This window comes from Thermobia domestica, chromosome 11 (genome assembly GCF_964235325.1).
Source record: "Thermobia domestica chromosome 11, izTheDome1.hap1.1, whole genome shotgun sequence".
Classification (NCBI taxonomy): Eukaryota; Metazoa; Arthropoda; class Insecta; order Zygentoma; family Lepismatidae; genus Thermobia; species Thermobia domestica.
Window position 1 is genome coordinate 60,996,806 of NC_137464.1, and position 21,578 is coordinate 61,018,383.

The 21,578-nt window shown below is 36.8% G+C and overlaps 1 protein-coding gene across 2 annotated transcripts in view; it reads left to right on the plus strand.

Moving 5' to 3' along the window:
* The first annotated feature begins 18,323 nt into the window (after nt 1-18,323).
* The window catches only part of LOC145664099 (neural cell adhesion molecule 2-like), a 791,671-nt gene continuing 788,416 nt past the window's right edge, over nt 18,324-21,578 (plus strand). For both annotated transcript variants that reach the window (XM_081730447.1, XM_081730448.1), the window contains exon 1: nt 18,324-18,453. In XM_081730447.1, coding sequence (XP_081586573.1) covers nt 18,365-18,453 — 89 coding nt within the window. In that variant the 5' untranslated portion in view covers nt 18,324-18,364. The remainder of the gene's footprint in view (nt 18,454-21,578) is intronic.

The window sequence follows — 21,578 nt, forward strand, 5'->3', positions numbered from 1 at the left end:
TCAAGGAGTTGTTAAATTATACGGCAGTCATGACTTTTCCACCAACTAAAGCCGTGACAGATATAAATGTAATGGATTGGTTAATTACAAAACTTAAAAGACAAAATCTGACCAAAACATATTTGGTCTAGGAATTAATTCGTGCGGGTGGACAAGAGATGGCGCAACGAACGGAGCGTCCCACAGTTCCGTGTATCCACACATGTGTTGCAAACCCCTGTCATCGCGTATCGTTCGTAGTATAGGGCAGTGGATTAAAGCGTCAACAACACCAGTTTGTAGTTAAGTGAACATGGCGCAATTTGTGCCTGATAAAGTGTTTTTGCGGGGTGTCCTGCTGCATTACTTTAACATGCAGAAAAGTGCGACTGAAAGTCATCGTATTTTGGTGGAAGTGTATGGTGACCATGCTCTAGCTGAGCGAACGTGTCAGAAGTGGTTTGCACGGTTTAGAAGTGGTGATTTCGGCTTGGCAGACCAAGAGCGAGCTGGACAGCCAAAAAAATTTCAAGACGAAGAATTGACAGCATTGCTCGAGCAGGATTCGTGTCAAACGCAGGAACAACTTGCAGCAGCATTAGGCGTTGATCAAACAACAGTCTCCAAACGCTTGAAAGCCATGGGAATGATTCAAAAGATGTCACATTGGGTTCCACATGAATTGAAAGACAGAGACGTTGAAAGACGAAAAACCATTTGCGAATTGCTGCTTCAACGACAGAGCAGAAAGGGGTTTCTGCATCGAATTATTACGGGTGATGAGAAGTGGATCCATTACGAGAACCCTAAACGAAAAAAAGCCTGGGTGAAACCAGGTGAACCAGGTCCATCACAACCAAAACGAGATATTCACTGTGCAAAGGTTATGCTGTGCATATGGTGGGATATGAAAGGTGTGGTGTACTATGAGCTGCTGCAACCGGGTGAAACTATGAATGGAGAACGTTATCGACGACAATTAATGCGTTTGAAGCAAGCTCTGGCCAGAACACGACCAGAATGGGAGAACAGACATGATAAACTTATTGTTCAACATGATAACGCTCGCCCACATGTCGCAAAACCGGTCAAAACCTATTTAGAAAATGTCGGATGGGAAGTTTTACCCCACCCGCCGTATTCACCAGACCTTGCTCCTTCGGACTACTACTTGTTCGATTGCATGAACAACGATTTGATTGGACAGCGGTTTACTTCTTCAGAAGATATCGAAACATGGGTCTCTGACTGGATCGCTTCCAAGGATGAGGACTTCTTTCGCCACGGAATCCGTACATTGCCTGACAGATGGGCGAAAGTGGTGGCTAGCGATGGACAATATTTTTCTTAAGGTATTTATGTATTTTGTGTTTGTACTACAGCTTCAATGTGTGCGTACCAACCGCACGAATTAATTCCTAGACCAAATATATTAACTAATAAATAATAGCGCTATTATTTATCTATTATATAAAAGAGAACGCACAAATCCTTTGTTAGCTCATCACGCTAATACGGCTGAACCAATTTCTTTCATTTTTGGGGGGTTATTAGGATTTGGACCCTAGATGGTTTTTATCATATCACTTTAATTTTTAATTACCAGTGTCTTGAGATAATTGACCATTCAAGTGTCCATAACGTACAAATCCTTTGTTAGTTCATCATAGGTATAAAAATAAACGTATTTATATGCAACCCGCATGACCGTGTCACTCGGCGGGTTAACATAAATGACAGGCGATATAATGTTAACATTTACTGCAATCTACTATGGTTTTTATCATATCACTTGAAAGCGAAAAAGTAAAAATTATCTAAGTAACAAAGTTTATTGCGTTCCGGGGTGACCGCAGCGAAGCGGGGCGGGTTAACATAAATGACAGGCGATATAATGTTAACATTTACTGCAATCTTCTATGGTTTTTATCATATCACTTGAAAGCGAAAAAGTAAAAATTATCTAAGTAACAACGTTTATTGCGTTCCGGGGTGACCGCAGCGAAGCGGGGTGAACGCTGCTAGTTAGTTAATATATGTTTTGGTCAGAATTTGTCTTTTAATTTATATAGAAGTTCCAAAGCTAGAATGATATTCAGTTACAAAACTTCTACACTTTGCAAAGTATACATCTTTTGAAATTTCGAATTAGATTCTGTTATTCGTGAGTACTATACTTTGCTCTCTCCAATTTTCACTCGGGAATAAGGAACAAGGGCGGCGATTTCTCTGTAACTTTGGGAAGGCCATTAAGATGTGTGTTTGGTTGCAGACAAGGATCTAAGAAGGCATACATGAGGATTTCAAGTCAAATTGAATTCAAATTATGTCAAATATTGTATATTCATAAAAAAACAACACATATAACAATAAATATACATATAAAAATACGGGTCTATTCATAAAAATATATGGGGACCCATATGAGAATTGGGGCCTTGTCTCTCCCCTCCCCCCAGGGTCGGCGCCCTTGATAAGGAACGATAGAGCAGTGGAAAATTAGAAAGTAGGCCTATATAAAAATGATTGCATTCTCTGGAAAATCATGTATTTCACTTTAAGACCTCAAGAGATAACGGCCTCTTTTGCTTGATATTTACTCCGTCGTGTGTTGTGGTATGTACACAAAGCGTAGCTGCTTACTTTGTGTGTTTCTTTTTATAGTTACACACTATTATAAAAGCAGTTTTGTTGTACTTAACGGAATAAACGATCGTTTTAGACGTACTGTGTGTGTGTGTGTGTGTATGTGTAATTCATACTTCTTCTCTCTGGTGCCTGAGTGAGATACATCAGCCATTCAAGACCTTGCTTACCACACACTATTAAGCATGCTGTTGTGTTTTACCTGAAAGAGGGTCCTCGGAGATTTCCTCCTTTTCCCCAAGCCCAGTTCTCTAAGACCAGTCCGTTTCCCGCTCATTTGCCGCGCATTTGGAGAGGTGCTTAGAGGCACTTGCCGTTGTTTTTCTCTAATTTTCGCTTGTAAGGAAGTAGGGGGTGGGTGTGTTTGTTATTCGGGAGAGGGCTGGGCTCTCAGAGGAGAGAGGAAAGCTATTTTGTATAGAGAGACATGACGTAATGCTTTGGTTTAGTTCTCCTGGCAACCTCTGCATTCCGGTCACCGTTGCTAACCTGCTATCCTGAATCTTTGCGGTTAATGTTTGCGTTGCTATGAATGTTCAGGAAATTGAGATTCTAGCGAGTGTAAGGCTCCGGGCTAATTTCCCAGCGAAAATGCTGAAGAGACTGGGTGAGGCGAGAAACGGGCTAGTCTTAAGTGTGATGGCTGTGCCTTTTATATGAAATTGTTTTTCTTAATATTCAGAGTTCATTTAGCCAAGAGTGCTAAGAAAATTAGTTCGACTAACAATACTTTTTTTTTTTCATTATTGTGCTACAAAAGAAAATCGTGAATACATATAAATGTACGTAATCCGTCTCATGAAAACGTAATATAAGTAATTATCGTTTTGATTTAATATTTCCCTCAGAAACAAAAGTTTGTGAGTTCATTTCCTGATTCAACTCATCCAAATGTGAATTCCAGAGGTTCTTCTTGAAGAAGTATGTTAGATCCAAAATCCCTTTGCAAACATGTATTTTGCACTTTTATGATATGGTTTCAGCATCCCAAGAACACATCCATTCTCTACCCTTATATCTCTGCTAAAAGCAAAAGTAATAGAAATCGACTACTGTTTTCAGCTTAAATATTGACTTCCATGGAGTCAAAGCGGTAAGCAATATCGAGAAATAACCTTATGATAAGAATTCAGTGTCCTAACAATATCTTTTATTTCCACTCATTTCTCGCCATTCAAGTCAGAAGTTTCAACACTGATTGCTATAGAAAAAAAAGTATAGATTCAAGAGGTATCTTTTATCTGGATTACATCTCTTACCTCTGTAATAAAACAGGAAATGGTAGAAATTTACTACTACCCCAGTTTCAGTATTTGTTTCCATAGAGCGGGAACATAATAGGTGACAAACGATTTCTTGATATGGCTGAAGCAGGGGTAAAAGTGCGGGGGACGCCGTTCCCCACCTCCAAAAAACATGTATGCGTCCCCCCAGTTCCTAAAAAATACAATGGGCGAAGATAGGCAGAGGGACAGCATGACGTCTTGCCGCTACCTACCGTCTCCATACCTTTTCAGATCCAGTTTTACTTCTGGGCTGAAGAATTGCAAGAATAGATACTAATGCTTTCTTGATATGAGTCTCTTCAAGCTCTAGTAACTACCCTTATTTTCAGAGCTAGGAAGAAAATTCTAAATCCTCTCCTGGAGAATGTAATAAAAACTTTAAACTTGACTCGAGTACGTTGAGCAGTATGGCCTCTAGGTTAGTGTATACACATTGGAACTGATGTACAGAAGAACAGACCTAAAAAAAAATCCGACATTTTCGGCATAGCATAAATTCGTTTAAACGTAGAATTAGACTGTTTTTTGTTCTTTCAGGATCACTATACTTTCTCCTTTCCTATCTTTACTCGAAAATACAAAAAAAATCTGTCCCCTATATTCAAAACTGCATGCGGTTCAACACTAGCTTCCTGAATGGGTGAGAAGTATGGCATCAGATTTGCATGATTCGATACCTGTTTCGCATGATTTGGAAACAATGGGCATAAACGTTTGGTTGTGACCAGACCGCCATTTCATCCGCCTCGAATACTTCATTTCTCTTCCCCGGAAAGCTCAATTATATTTGAATAATTTGCATAAAACAAAAGGACAGGTAATATTTCATAAGTCTCCAACTGCAGAAAAAAAAATGCAATTGTGTACAAGATACAGAAACAGAAAATGATAATTGAATTTGAGAAATCGCTAACGCTCTCGCTTTCGGTGCGAGTGGTCCCGGGTTCGATTCCCGGTGGGGTCACTCGGTAGAAAAATTGTAACACGCTTTTTCAGGCCAGCCACCCTGAATGAGGTTTTCCTCATTCACACCAGGTAAGTGCCGGGGTAGTACCGGTACCTAAGTTATAGGTCCCAGGCCGCTCCTTCCTTCCCCAATCCTTTCTTCCTTCCTTTTGCCCGGATAGTGTGCTCGCCGAGGGACGTTATCCCTCAAACGTGATGGGCTAAATGGCCTTAGATGCCGAAAGCCCAGAAATCTAAATCCTAAATCTTAAAATCAATTTGAGAAATTTCTCGGTACTATCAAGTGCGCACCCATAGGGAGTCCACTGGGTTCGAACTCCCCCGTGAAATTTCCTAACTCAACATACATGTGTGTGTAAACTTTCGTAATAAAAGTTCGAGTAAACTTATTTAAAACGGAAATTATTGATGTTGCATGAACATTTGATTTTGCACTTCATTGGTACTCTTTCTCTTATTAAAAACAATTTAGTTCTATAATTGATATCTGAGTTCTATAATTGATATCTGGAAGTATAAGTGGAAGTATTTTACAATTACGTATCGAATACAGAATAATACTCGTTACATAGACGTTGTGTCTTGTAGTATTAGAGACCCTAAAGCTTGGATCCCCAACAAAAATTTCTGGATGCATACCTGCGTACTATAAATGAAGGAAGACATTAAATTTTATCTATTAGATTAAGATACTAACATCAAACGCTTATGGCATTTTGACCGAATAAGATAATAGATGATTAATGAAAGTGAACGATTAAAAAGATTTGGTAGAATGAAAATATGGGAGGAAACAGAAGAAAATTTGTCCACCACAAACTCACATTCTTGGATCGAACCAAGAACTCCTCATACTATTGAGCCAACCGTTCCTCCCTCTTATAGATTAAAAATTTCTGTTATATTCTATGTGGTGTTTATCGAAACACACTCTATTAATATATTATACGTGAAATCATTGTTTATGTTACACTGCGGAATAAAAAAAGGGGTTTAAGCTTATGAGGAAATGGGACCAAAATCTTTAAATGACTTTGCTACCTGAAAACGGCGGAAATCATACTCAATTGTTATCTGAGATGAGGAAGGTAATTGAATTGCATTCTTGCTTGAAGGCAATTCCGTTAGCGCAGGGTTTAAACAAACAGTGACTCAGCCAACCCGTTCTCCTTTCTCCACGCCCAGTGACTTAATAAATTAGGCAATATCAACCAATGTTATAGCTGAGATCTCGTTATGAGTGTGATTGAATTTATTAAGTAATTTACTCCATTATAGCATATATATATATATATGTTCTAGTGTATTAGAAACATTTATATAATTCCCTCGAGCTTATTATATGCCACTTGTTAAAAGAGATTACATTAATAAATTTCGGTAAACGACTTTGCAATAAATACAAAAGCAGAAGTATGGCATGTTATAGGATACACAGCAACTTACTGTGGAATAATATGATGAATCTATACTTTCTTTTACTCGAACATACAATATATCAAATTTATAGTAACTTTAGTAGCTAGGGGAAAAAGGAGAAAACTTAAAAAAAAAACTGATCCATTCCAGAAGATGTTATGTTGAATTTATTTTACTTGCGGAGTAAAATAAGTAAGCAATTAATTTTACTGTTGTAGAGATCAAATCCATTTGTTCCCTTGCCATAACTTATAACTTTACTGTTATCCAAGTTGCAGTCCCGGAACTGGTTTTCATTAAATACTTTTTAAAGTTGTGCTAATTTGGGTGATTTATTACTACTACTACTACTACTACTACTATTATTATTATTATTATTATTATTATTATTATTATTATTATTATTATTATTATTATTAATAATAATAATAATAATAATAATAATAATCAAATTAGATGTATTTAAGCTAGTTATGAATTTGGAAAACTGAGCTGCTAAATGTATTAATCCGTGCATTGGGCAGTGTTGCTCTCAAGCAACATCGCATTCTATTGCGTTATCCGCACGAATTATAACTTCAGTGATCATTTAATTGGCATTATTGCTTTCATATAATATTCATATGATTTGCGGGTCGCTTCTTTAGATACTTCTAATCTTCGTCAACAAGGGACAGTCAAATTTAGTTAAGTTGAGTTGATTTTGAGTTTAACGTCCCGTTCAGTAGCTAGGTTATATGAAAGGTGGGCCTACTGATTAACGTGGAATGCGAACCACAAACTTCTTTTTTATTTTTTTTTTATTTGTGATCTCTTGCTCTAGGAAAATATTTCAATGAAACTGCTGGTAATTTAGGATTTAGGATTAAATTTCTGGGCTTTCGGCATCTAATACCATTTAGCCCGTCACGTTTGAGGGATGACGTCCCTCGGCGAGCACACTATCCGGGCAAAGAGAAGGAAGGAAGCGGCCTGGGACCTATACGTTAGGTACCACCCCGACATTTGCCTGGTGTAAATGAGGAAAACCCAGGAAAACCTCATTCGGGGTGGCTAGCGAGATCGTTAGCGACTACGCTACGCGGGGGCCCAACTGCTGGTAATTACTGAGAGTATTCTTATGATATTTTACCATAATAGGGCAATGCTGCTCAGTAACTACACATAAAACCTATTTTGTGTCAATGTTGCTTTCAAATAAACACACTGTATTTTGTAACCAAAGAACAAAAATACTCTAAAAATTACGAAATTATGATCAGGAAGAGATGGCTCAACTATAAAAGTAAACTAAATATTTTAATGCTGATGCTATCAATGCTTACCCATTAAAGGGTTAAGGAAGGCTGAAGTGCATGCAGAAAAAACAATTTCCTACTAAAAAAATAAAAGGGCAATGTGTCTCAAACGTAAAAGTTTTACTGACTGTATTTTACCTATTTCGATAGACTTGGATACCAACAAAATCAAATATTCACCTTACGATAGACTACATAAAAATCATAGAGACATGTATCCTATGAATCATCGGGAAAGACTCGAAAAGAATTAGGGTATACATGAGTCAGAAAGATGATAGTAGTAGCAGACATGATCATTAAAGTGCATACATTGAAGTGTTATTAGTAGGCCAGATATATTGCAAGAAAAAAAAATATAACTAGTGGACTTATTTAATTCTTTACTGGATACTAAGGCACAAAACGTGACCTAGGAAAGGTCGTATATAGAAGGTAGAGTGTCAAAATACTGCGAAGTAACGCGGAAAAGAACAGATATTATCCGGGTAGCAAAAGATAGTGTCTGACAGACAGCTTTATGTGTTGTAAACAAAACAAAGAGAATTGTTTTTTTGCCAATCATGTTGTTTTTAGGTAATCAAGGTCACTGATGTGCTGTTGCAGGTACTAGAAAGATGAATCATTTGTCAAAAATCATCCTGTGGGACATTCTTGTGGTTTCATGGTTAGCACACACGCATAAGATCCGCATTCGATTCCTGCTGGGGGCTCTTGAGGTTCTTATAATCTGGTAAGCTATAGGTCCACGTCTCATATAGTCTGGATGCTGACAATCGAACAATCAAGCAACCAAATCATCCACCATACTATTACGATTGTAAAATCATCAGTTACCAAGCTTCTTAACTTAATGGCAGAGTTGATGTTTCTATTGTAGAAGAATCATTAGCAACAGCACCTCCAACTTACCACGTGTTCTATCCAACTATCACACGCCAGTTTTCTTTAACCACACTAGTTGGTTGTTGAAAAGTTAGGTAAACCTTCATCTAGCAGTGTTTTCATAAATTTTAATTATATATTCAATGCTTTCTTTCCTTAAGACAAGATTGTACATGCTTTTGTGATTTTTTTTTCATGTAGATGTTTATTGTAATTCGGTAATAAATTACCACACAACTCTCTGAATTTTTATGGTTTATCAGTTTCTTATTACTTGGGACATATCTTCTCCTTCTTCTCAAAATAAAATTTACATTTAATGACAACTATATTGAGTAAAAAAATATTCTATCTTGGGAAGAGATCTTCAAAGTTGATTTAAAGTTCACAGCCCACATGAACTTTTAATCTTACAAATTATGGTTCTTGATATCAAATGTGTAGACAGCTTCTATAAGCGTTGCGTGGCTATTTTCTGCGTAATTGGTGTTATCAGGTATATTAATTAGGACGATAAAGGTATATCGTATCATGAAGCCTTATAAATATGTATCTTAGTTTGCATATTTTGAGCTTCGCTTCTCTTTGAATCGACATGAGAAATTCGTAACTAATTTCTGGTCTCAATATTATTTTTCCTTAAATTCGCTTCCAATATTGCTCTAATCTACAGGCAGGTCCAAAAGTATGTAAATACCAGAATAAAATCATAAGGATTTAGAAAATGTGAAACTGAAGTCCATGAATTTGATATAGAAAACAAAAGAGAGGATAAACATGGCAGGACTTGAGCGGCTAGCTTCAAAGTCATCATATTGCATTGGGTCAAAATTTTTAAATGGGAACCATAGGGCATGACACCATTATCTGGTGGCGCATACAGGAGCTGAAGGCGTTATGGAACACGATTTTGTTTTTAACGAATAACTTGATAATTTTTCATGGGAAATAAGAGGGGTGTCCGTAAAGCAAAGTTACAAATCTTGTAGGCAAGCAAGTAATATTTTCGTGTGTAAGTTGGCTACATTGGCTTTCACTGTCACCCCCAAACTTCCGAAGAGAAGGAAGGAAAATACCTTGAACCTTGAACATTGAACCTTTCGCTTCCCTTTAACAGCTCTTCCTCATTGCTAAGTGGAGACTAGTTCGAGTTACAATGTTGCGTCGAATCCCAATCTCACCACATGTGAAATGTGCTCCGTCATAATTTTCTCGAAGTACAAGACAAGTACCCAGTGGTTATTCACAAAGCATTTCTTGCCGTTTACGGTAGCATTATGAGTAGATAATAAACTGCCATTAAAATTTTGCCTACCTTTGAAAATGTGTACTCGCGTTAAAAATCAATATGAGGATAAATTATATTAGAATTTGTGGTGAAATCAGCCCTTAATTAGACTAAATTGTCAAAAAAAAAGTCTGGATTTCGGTAGGATACCAATCCCTAGTACCAACCCTGTGCATACATCCCTGATTATAACTTCATACTAACCCACCTTACGAGATTTTTGTAATGTTATTACCAAGAAAGATTCACAAGTTACACCAATTATTTTGTGTACTATCCCAGAAAAATAAATATTTCAGGAAAATACATTGACTTTTATTTTCGTTGTTAAATATGTATTTCTGAATGGAAGTATCATAAAGAAGGGGGTAGAGAGGATTGGGCATTAACCCAGTTGCCTGCCGGACCACTTCACCTACGTATAATATGGCGGTTTCTAATATCTGGCTGATCAAATTCGTATCATATTTCAACAAACATGGCCATTAACGTTGGCTGTGGAAAGCTATTTCTTAATAATATCAAAAGTATAATATCTAATTTCTGTCATTTTACTTTCTTAACATTTTCTGATTTAATCTTTAACATTTTTTATGATTTTTCTGTTCCAGAAATTTTCTACCTTGTGTATGGTTGCGAGAAACAAGAAAATACTGGAATTCAACAATAACAAGCTAGTTTTGTTGTTCTAGAATGCTTCAGAAATTCGCTTTCCGCCTACTTCACATCCCTTCCCCACTTGAATTGCTCGAAAATCTCGTAACGCAATTAACCGTTTTCATGTAAATAGAAGTATTTCTTAACCATAATGATGGGAAATACTGTTCTTCTCGCCATGTTTTAATTCTTCTCCATTTTCATTGTGGTTTCAAATTCTCGGCATTTTCCCCGGTTATTGTATACTGTAACAAGAAAGGATATTGGATGAAGGGGAAGTCCCTTTCTCTCGTTTTCTATCTCCTAGTATTAACTTCCTGATTGTTGTTCCTAGTTCATTTTGCCAACCATATTAAACGATTGTTTTGGAGGGTTTGTTTGCTTAACGTTTTTCGTTCTTCCGTAGCAGACCATTCTCTTCCAAGACCACCAAAAAAAAACTACTCAGCATGCATTTCATTAATTTTAACAGTTTTCCTTGATTTTTTTTTTTGTGTGTGTGAAAACAAACTACATACAGAGACAGTGACATATTTTATTTTGTTTTATTTTTAACCTTAATTGCACCATCATTATCATCATAGGTATTCAGCCATTATTGGGAAGTCAATTGCCGAAAATAAGAAGCTTCCATACTACAGTGTCTTAGCTAACCTCTTAGTCTTCACGCACGATTTTTCTGATTTGAGATCGTTCATTAATTGTAATTTTCTTCGCCCTCTCTCCCTCTTTCCTGCCACCATGCCCTCTAGCACGTTCCTCATGATATAGTTCCTTCTTAGCCAATTTTCGAACCAGTTTCTCTTCCTCTTCTTAACAATATCTAAAATTGTTCTTTTCTTTCCAATCATTTCTAAGACGCTCTCATTCGTTTTCCGCTCGACCCCAGCTAATTTACTTCATTATTCTCCACACCCACATTCCGATAGCTTCTAAGCGTTCCTTCATGGATAAGCGGTTAGCGTACATGCCTTTGGCGTTGGAGACCCGGGTTCGATTCCCAGCGAGAGTTCATGTAGTTCAGATTCCACGTTAATCAGTAGGTCTCGTCTCATATAGCCTAGCTGCTGAAAGAGACGTTAAACTCAAAATTAACCAAACTCGAAAGCTTCCAGTCGTTTTTCATTATTTTTGCGTAATGTCCCATGTTTCTGCCAAATGTGAAGATACATTCTTTCGGGTGAGGAGAGACTTGTCCCACTCTCGACGGTCTGGATTGCAAGAGTCATTTCTTCCTGTGCTGCACGTGGCACCTCAGCCGTAATCTGAAGTAGGCAGGAGTGAGATTGTAGTTCAATGCCGATCTTTAAGAGTTCCCAGATCCGTTGTAGTTATACCATGGAATATGGTACGTCGTGGCCAGGTCAGTGAGCTTTAGTTAAGGCTCCACTGAAATATAAGGAATATAAGACACTGAAATATAAGAAGAGAATCTGCCAAGCCTATCACTCGTAAAAGTGTCAATTAGATGTATTGCGTTTTCGAGTATTAAGTAGCACTACTATGTTCTTTAGCCTCAAGAAGACGACGAGAAATGTACTCCGATAAGTAACACCCATGCCCAGATCTGGATTCAAAATCGGCACAGCTTTAGTGATTGGCAGTCTAACGCGTTTTCGACCACGCAAGTATTGGTCATGCTGCATAACTCACCCTGAAAGAGCTGAAAATTTTATGGCATGTTTTAAGAATATTTCATCAAATGGTGTCTGTATTAATAGGAATATAAAATGCTCAAATCCTTTACTGCTTATGTGAATGCTAATGTATGCTGAGTCTACTTGTACTTTAACCTAAGGAAAGAGTTTATAAACTAACAAATAAAGTTGATTTTGTGTCATTTTTATTTCAAATAATTTCTCATATACAACCAGCTACAATGACTGCCATTCCTCATGGAAGAAAAGCAAAGCAAATACGAATTTGATTGCTATTTTTTTTAAAATTAGAACAATTGATGAACATCACTTTTCAATGATGCTGCTCTTTCATCTCAATGCTCTTAAAGTATTTTTTTGAATAGGGGAGGATTCTTAGACATCCAGCAACTGTAAATGGTCCAAGGGAAAAAGTCCTATTCTTTTTTTTTTTCCATCTGCACCATCTTTTCATTCCTTTCTCCTGCAGCATCATTTCAATGTTTCTTTTCCCTTCAACATCATTTCATTTTATTCTTCGTCCAGCATCATTTCATTGCTGACTCCCTAAAACTAAAACTTTACCTATTTCACCTTCATAAGAAATTGCAATAGAATATACAGTATATCGCTAATATTGAAAATCAGCAGTCTCATAAATATTTCATATTGTCACACCGTACTCTTGCATGTATATTGTAAAAATTTGTCTCATATAGGATTTTTGGGTAGAACATTTAATAAAAAGAGCGTCCGGAATCGACTCCCACTACCAGTTTTATTATAAAACTTCCACTATAAAAGTATTTTCACAAAATACTGTACAAATTAATCTCTCTAATATCAGAGGTTAGTTATAGGTGGTCTTTGACCGTAAGGTCGCAGACAGGATTTCCAACAGAGCCCCGAAGGAGCTAATAGGAGTGGAATTAGGTGCCCAAAGCTCCGAAGGTTAGATGGCCAACAGAGCCGCGAAGAAGGCTAAGCGGCTGAAGTTAGGATTCCCAGTCAGAGCCCCGAAGCAGGCTAAGCCAGGAGAAAGGATAGGCGTAGTCCCGAAGCAGACTAGAGGCCCTGGGGTTAGGTTACACCTAAAATTCCGAAGCAGACTAGAGGAGGGTCACCAGAAAACTGGTACTGAATTGCCTTTGTCCATCCAATTTATAGGGTCCTTTGAGTGGCGGTGGCGTTCCTGCTCCGATGTCGTCCTCTGCTCCGTAGGAAGGGCCAGAAGCTGTCGTCTGCATGTGACTGTAGATCCACCTGGTGGGAGATCCTCTTGCCGAACCATGTGGTGGTGTTTGTAAACACTGATGCGTGGAATTGTTTGTTTACAACATCACATAGGATATTACAATATACAAACCGCATCATGCTTGCATTCCAACCTGAAGCGATAGTAAAAATACATCATTAAGGTTTGCAACTTTTATTGCAAAGGTATTACTTAATAAAAACTATATATATACAAAATTGGTTCACTTTTATTATTTCATACGCAGGTAAAATAGTAATATAAATAATTTCAATATTTCCATTGCTGTTGAAAATGTTATACAAAATTTATAAATTGAGATTTAAAAAATCTGAAATAAATACTGCGGTTTTTATCAACTCTACAAGGACCAAGGGGTTACAAAATGGCATACATTCGAAATATGGGAGTTTGATCGTAAATATGTGGACCTAGTACTCAATATTTTTATTTTGTGTCAACAAGTTTATAAAATATTTGTTTCCACGGGACAAATCTTTCTTCTCTGTTTTCTTTGTGAATAACAAAAGTTTAAAAAAAAAATGCATCTCAAAGAGTTCAAAAATGCTATATATATAAATCAATAATACAATGATATACTATTGACATATGTGAAACTACTTTTGCCCCCTCATTTCCTGACAAGCAAAATCTGAAATAATGCCTCGGGTTTAATTATTAATCACCATGTAGGAAAAAGAAAAAAAAAACAGTGATGGACAGCGTTGAATAGATTTTTTTTTTTCATACTTCTGAAGTGCGCCTTATGCACACGCAAAAATATGGTATGAAGGTTTTTATGAAAAAAAATGTAGAAGTAGAAATGACCTGTCTCACGATGAGTCATGTATTACAAGATATGACACATTGCGTTAACAGTGAGGAAATTAATTTTACCCTAATTTATTACTCAGGTGCACTAAGTGAGATCTCAACTTTCGATGAAGCTATATGATGCAAATGCTATATTAAAGGCTGCAACATAATACTTAGTGTGTGTGGCATCCATTTCCCCGTGATGGGATTGTGCTCATGCCGTACCACTTTATTCTGGCCATAAATGTCTCTGGCGGTGATTGCTTTCCACAAATTGCCAAGACTCAACTACAAACCCTTCCAAAAGAGGAAACTATAATGTACTCATCAGAACACCAGACTGAAGCCCACCTACCAGTTATAACTACTGGTAAAGGAAACCCCCCTAGCAACGGAAATCTGATGGGATTTCCAGTGTCCTTAAGATTAGTCAGATTAGAGAACCAGACTGAAGCCCACTTACGAGTTATACCTATTGGTGAAGGAAACTCCCCTAGCGACGGAAATCTGATGGCATTTCCAGTGTCCTATAAGAGCCTTAAGATTAGCTTATTAGAGCACCAGACTGAAGCTTATCTGCCAGTTATTCCAACCAGTGAAGGGAACTCCCCTAGCGACTGGAAGTCTGATGGCATTTCCAGTGTCCTTAAGATTAGCCAGATTAGAGCACCAGACTGAAGTCCACCTACCAGTTATAACTATTGGTAAAGGAAACTCCCCTAGTAACGGAAATATGATGGGATTTCTAGTGTCCTATAAGAGCCTTAAGATTAGCTTATTAGAGCACCAGACTGAAGCTTATCTGCCAGTTATTCCAACCAGTGAAGGGAACTCCCCTAGCGACCGGAAGTCTGATGGCATTTCCAGCGTCCTTAAGATTAGTCAGATTAGAGCACCAGACTGAAGCCCACCTACCAGTTATAACTATTGGTAAAGAAAACTCCCCTAGTAACGGAAATATGATGGGATTTCTAGTGTCCTATAAGAGCCTTAAGATTAGCTTATTAGAGCACCAGACTGAAGCTCATCTGCCAGTTATACCAACTAGTGAAGGGAATTTCCCTAGCGACTGGAAGTCTGATGGCATTTCCAGTGTCCTTAAGATTAGTCAGATTAGAGCACCAGACTGAAGCCCACCTACCAGTTATAACTATTGGTAAAGGAAACTCCCCTAGTAACGGAAATATGATGGGATTTCTAGTGTCCTATAAGAGCCTTAAGATTAGCTTATTAGAGCACCAGACTGAAGCTTATCTGCCAGTTATTCCAACCAGTGAAGGGAACTCCCCTAGCGACTGAAAGTCTGATGGCATTTCCAGCGTCCTTAAGATTAGTCAGATTAGAGCACTAGACTGAAGCCACTTACGAGTTATACCTACTGGTGAAGGAAACTCCCCTAGCAACAGAAATCTGATGACATTTCCAGTGTCTTATAAGAGCCTTAAAATTAGCTCATATTCATTGTTTGATGTCAGAGGTCGTCTCCAAGGCACTGAATCCCACGATAACGAATGTAATCAGGCAGAGACCATCCATGATGTGTGACAATAAAGAAAGCTCTGCCTATCAACGTCTACTGCTGGATTCATGCAATCCGTCCATTCTAGAGTGGGATGAACCTGTTTTCGCTCTGCAGGATCACCTTTCATATTGAGATATCTATATCTGTAATAGAGGAAAATCTTGTCGGAGAATAATTTAATTCAAACTCAACTTCACACCCTTGATAAAGAGAAGGAGAACTTCTTCAGCGGTTGAAGCACTAGAACAAAACAATACCTTTTTTGGCACATCTTTTCGTGCAGTTCCTACCTAACATTGTTCATGAAGTTGAAGTCGCATTCACTTTAGGACGTTAGCAAAGAAGCATTAAACGGAGGTTTAAAACGTATGTGAATCCATATCTTAATCTCGTGGCTACAACATGAATAAACCCATAAAGTTAAACCCATTAAAAACAGAGAAATGTTAGATTTAAGGATTGAACCCCTTTAAAAAAACATGTATTTATTAACAAAATAAGGATGAGGATTTAGTGTTGAGAAATTATATTTTCACTTATTTCTCCTCCCTTCCCATTCCCCTCTTCTCCGAAAAATTACAGTCTTCTTTTAGTAACAATTACAAAACTTTTATGGCAAACAATTTAATTGTGATATTCATAGTCACAACATAATGGAGATAGAACAACGCACGAAAAAGAAAAAAAAAAAAGAATCTATTTTGGCAACTTGATGTAAAACGTCTGCTTGGTTATATTTTAAACTGCAGACGACAATGATTAAGCACTTAAAATGTTTTAATGTTCTATCATCTTGGATTAGTCATTATTTTCCACTTTAATGTCAGGGGCTTTTATGCACTCACTGGTCGTGCACATAGCGTTGAGATAAGATGCCAAATTAATGGCTAATAAACTGGGTAAAAAGCGATTTTGCGTTTTAAAGAAGAAATACTCTTTTTTTAAAGCATGTTCTTGTTTTTAATACAAAAAGTATTGAAAATAAATGATAATGTTGACTATGGCAATATGTCGTGCTTTTAATGACTGGTCAAATTGCTGCTTAACTTCTTAAATTGGTTATCTATCGAGACCATACTTTTATGTCTTCTGTTGTCATTAAAATTTTGAATATATACGTATGCATTACCACAGCTTTATACATACACTTAGAGGAATATTTTTGTCACATATGAGGGTTTTGCCCGAGAAAAGTTCTAGCCCATTTTCCTAGCGTAGCAAGCAGAGTTAAATCATATGCAGTTTCCTGCTGCAGAGAAGTTGTGGCCCATTTTATTATATGCCAATCAATATGATGACATTTTCCTCTTGGAGGAAAGTTTGAGTCTATTTCTTTCTAGTGTGGCAATTGTAGTCAAAGTATATGGTAACAGTTTCCAGAATAAAATTCTAACTTATTTTCGTAGAGTAAGAAGCTGGATTAAAATATATGGTGACGGTTTCTACCAGTGAAAAGTTCTAGCCTATTTTCCTAGCGAGAACTTTCTGTAATACACGGAAAATGTGCTAGGGCTTTCCTCCAATAGTTAAACATATGGTGATAGTTTCCTATTGGACGAAAGCCCTAGCACATTTTCCGTGTATACTAAATGGAATCAAACCACATTATGACAGTTTCCTATTGGACGAAACCTCTAAATTGTCTTTGTAGCGTAGCAATTGAAACCAAAGTATATGGTGACCGTTTCCTACCGGAGGAGAGTTCTAGTCAAGTTTCCTAGCGTAGGAATTGGAGTTGCAGTATAAAGTAAAGTTTTCGTGAGGAAAGAAAGTTCTAGCCCAAGTTTCTAAGTTGCAAGTACAGTCTAAGTATTTAGTGACATTTTCCCGATGATGAAAAGTTCTAGCCAATTTTCCTAGTGTAGGAAATGGAGTCAAACCATGTGGTGACAATTTCCTGTTGGAGAAAAGTTCAGGCCCATTTTCCTAGCATAGAAATCGGAGTCAGACCATATGGTAACAGTTTCCTTTAAGCGTATAACGAAGTGTCAAAAGTATGCGGTACACAGATATCACATGAATCCAGACAATGGAAGCATTACAATCGATAGGAATAAAATAGAGAAAATTAAGATATTTAAATACATACTTCGACACAGGTACATCAAATGAGAACGAAGTTATCGAAGAAATTAAGAGTAATATTAATCGTGGCATGTGAGTGCTTGGGCCGCGGTGGCTCAGTAGTAGAGTGTTCACCTCTGGTACCGGGTTCAAACCCTGTTCCCGCCAAGTGAACTTTGTGGTGGATGAACACCGTGTGCGTGGGTTTTCTCGGCGTTCTTCCGTTTCCTCCCACTTTCTTCATTCCACCATTTTCATTCATTTCTCATAATCACCGTCTCCTTTAGCCTAACCGGCATAACCGTGGGACGTAAAACTCAAAAATCTTATTTCATATGAGTGCTTTTAACTCGGAGAAGAAATAACATTTTTACCTTCGCGAGTAATATCGTGAAACTTAACCTTGGGAATCTATAAGAGCATAATAAATATTACCCAATGAAAATAAATATTACCCAATGTTCTTGATATTTCAATTGTTAACATATAGCATAAAATATTTTTAACGTGTTTTAAGCTGATATTTCTTTACTTAAATACAACGTAAGCGTAATTTTGTTACTACAATAATATTATATTCACTATTTTTTTTTTCTTTTCAGTGATTACGGTGGATGTTCAGGCAGTGCTTGGTAAGAACGTGGAAATGCCGTGCAACGTAACACCAGCGAGACGGGAGGATAAAGTATACATGGTACTCTGGTTTCGAGATGACGCGGGAAAACCTTTGTACAGGTAAGTTAACAAATTTATATGTATGTAATAATTACGCAAACTTGTATATACATCTGAAACCCAGCAACAAACTTAAGAAGGGATTAAATATACTACATACCAAAGTGCTTAATAACTCTGGCAAAATATTGTGTTTAAAATTAACAATATATGTTTAGTTAGTTCAACTTGTTTATATATATATAAACAAGTTGAACTAACTAAACATATATTGTTGAACTAAACATATATACAGGGAGTTCCATTTATAATGATAATAGTAAATATCTCAGAAATCGTAAAAGGCACACAAACGAAATTTTGCACTAAGAAACTATACGGAGGGGTACAACGTCCTAAGCATTTTGTAACATCACCAGATGAACAGTGTTGCCAACTCAATATAAAGTTATGTTTTTTTCAAGTACCACTACGTCAGATTATTACATATTTCAAATCAACATGTCACATGAAAAGTTAAAATACCACATTTACTACTCAGTGTTGCAAATTAAGGATGTTATAGTATCACAAACATCCAAAGTTTGAAAACCTCTATCACACATACAGCACAACGGAGATGGATAGGATAATTAACATCAAAAGTGCCTTAGCGTTGGATACCATGGTCGCGGTATAACTTGTTTCGAATGAATAGAAATGAAGTTACAAGGATTGAAATTTTGAATCTTTTTGAAAGGCTTTATTTCGAGAAAGAAAATACTTAGGTAAGTACAGTGAAACCTCTCAATAGCGGACACCAATGGGACATGAAGTTTTGTCCGTTACTGAGAGGTGTCCGTTATAGAGAGGTTACAGAAATTTAATTTCTCATAAGGGTAATTGTATGCAGTAATATACAGTGAATACATTATGTATGGGCGTAAATACGTAAAATTCAATATGAAAATAGTCTTATTTAGTACACATTTGAATTACTGGGAGGGATGAAGGAGAAATTCATTTCTATTAAATCATAGCCTATTATTGCCGGGCAATGTTTAACGAAAAAGGCATGCTTTTTCCTCTACAACGGTAATAAAACTTATTAGCAAGTGTCCTCTAAAAATCCTCAGTACGATTGCAGAAGAAACATGTGTGAATGTGTGTTTGTTTACTGGTGCTGACTCTTCCTTGATAGAATGGATAAAAAGGCAAGCTATTGGGGATGCATGTATTTATTGACCCAGGCCCAATCACAAAGAATATCCTTTTAAAGAAAACGAAAAATGAAGCCGGGAAAACTCCAACCCAGACTTGTTCCAGTATCATGAGTAAAACAAAATTTTTTCTTTTCCAAAAAAGTAAGAGAGGTAACATTGCTCGTTGAAAATGTTATTGTAAAACAAACAATGTTCGTTTTGTTATCTATGAAATTGTAGGTAAAGATGCAAGGTCCAGACGAAAAGGATAAATTTGTTAGGGAAGGGAAGATCTTTCGCACAGAATTCCTGACCTTACGACTATCCCTGAATGAGTGTTATTGCTTATTGAAATTTTTTTTAGGATTTCCGCCAGAAAGCAGTTTATTGCGGAAAAAATTTCAAGTTCAGCTGTTCTGTTTGATGGTTCACCAGGTTTGGACTCATGAGAGATACACTTATGGGGAAAAGACTTTTCTGTATATTGTAATATATCGCAGAACCGAGAACAATTCCTGTCCGTTATGAAGAGGTTATTCAAACGTTTGGGGGGAAAAGGACTGTCCGCGTCCGTATCTGAGAGTGTCCATAAAAGGGAGGGTTTTGTTCCGTAAGTAAACATATATTTTTGCCGGGACAAAAAAATCTGTCCGTATTATAGAGGTTTCCGTTAAGGGAGGTTTCACTGTGTGTATATATATATATATATATATATATATATATATATATATATATATATATATATATATATATATATATATATATATATATATATATATATATAAAGGGTCGGACTCAGGATTTTCTGAGCGGGGTGCACCAATAACTACCAGCACATTTGAATTGAATTCGAATTTTTTAAAATGACTTTAGGCATCTGTGGTGTGAATGAAGAAATGCCCTGGAAATGCTAAGTATCTGTTCTCGGTGACGTAAAGCTATCGATTTTGCAAAACTTCACTTTGTTTTAAGCTCAAACGGGAACACGACAACAGGAATTTTCGAAGTGTTGTTAATTTCACTGCTAACTTCTCACTTTAAATAGTGTATATTTAAAACGAAGAGGGAGGGCGCACGTGCACCTTTTCACCCCCCTAAATCCGGCACTGTATATATATATATATATTATCTACAGAAACCGTGCCAGTTGTGGCTTTCAAACTTGCACATACATTAAGTAATTGAAATACTTTTAAAAAAAAAATTAAAAAAAGAGCATTATGACTCACAACAACGTGAGAAAACGTTGATGTAATGCCGCCGTAAATTTAAAAATACACAGTTCCTCACTTTACTCATACGTTAAGAGCATGTTACGTCGTTATTTTTTAAGTCCACATATGCTAAATTTGTGTCACTAATACTAGATGAGAAAGACGAGTTTTACTTTATATATGTGAAACTTCTTTTCTACTTACCAGAAAAAATGTAGCTTTTTGTTTGTATTCACGCGGTGTTAACAAGTCGATTTGAGAAAATATTCTCTTTTCAACAAAGGCGATGAAGAGAGGAAAATTTTTCCTCACTTTCTCTGGATCGTATATTATTTGTATCAGACTTCAGGCTACATTCTTCGACTATTCGTTTTCGTTTCTGTAAAACTTTTTATTTTCCTTTTCGGTTTCTGCTAGTTTTTTCTTCTTCTCTTTTTTTTTCAGATCTCTCTCTTTGTCTTATCTTTATCTAACGGAAACAAAACAAAACCAAAACTTTTGGTTCGATACATCTTTTTCTTTGCTTTCTTTCTTTCTTTTTTTCATTTCTTTACCACTCTCGTGTGTTCAATGAACCAATAGAATAACGTGTTCGTTAACAGAAAAGAAAAGTAAAAGTTTGCTATACTATCAAGAGGAGCTTTCTGATATTGTCTTTAAAGTGAGAAAAATATAACGGGTATATCAAAAGTCCGGAGAAATAGGCCAACTCCCTTATGAGTCATCATTATCATCATAGTTATTCTGATATTATTGGCAGATCAATTGCGAAGCTTCCATGCTGCAGGGT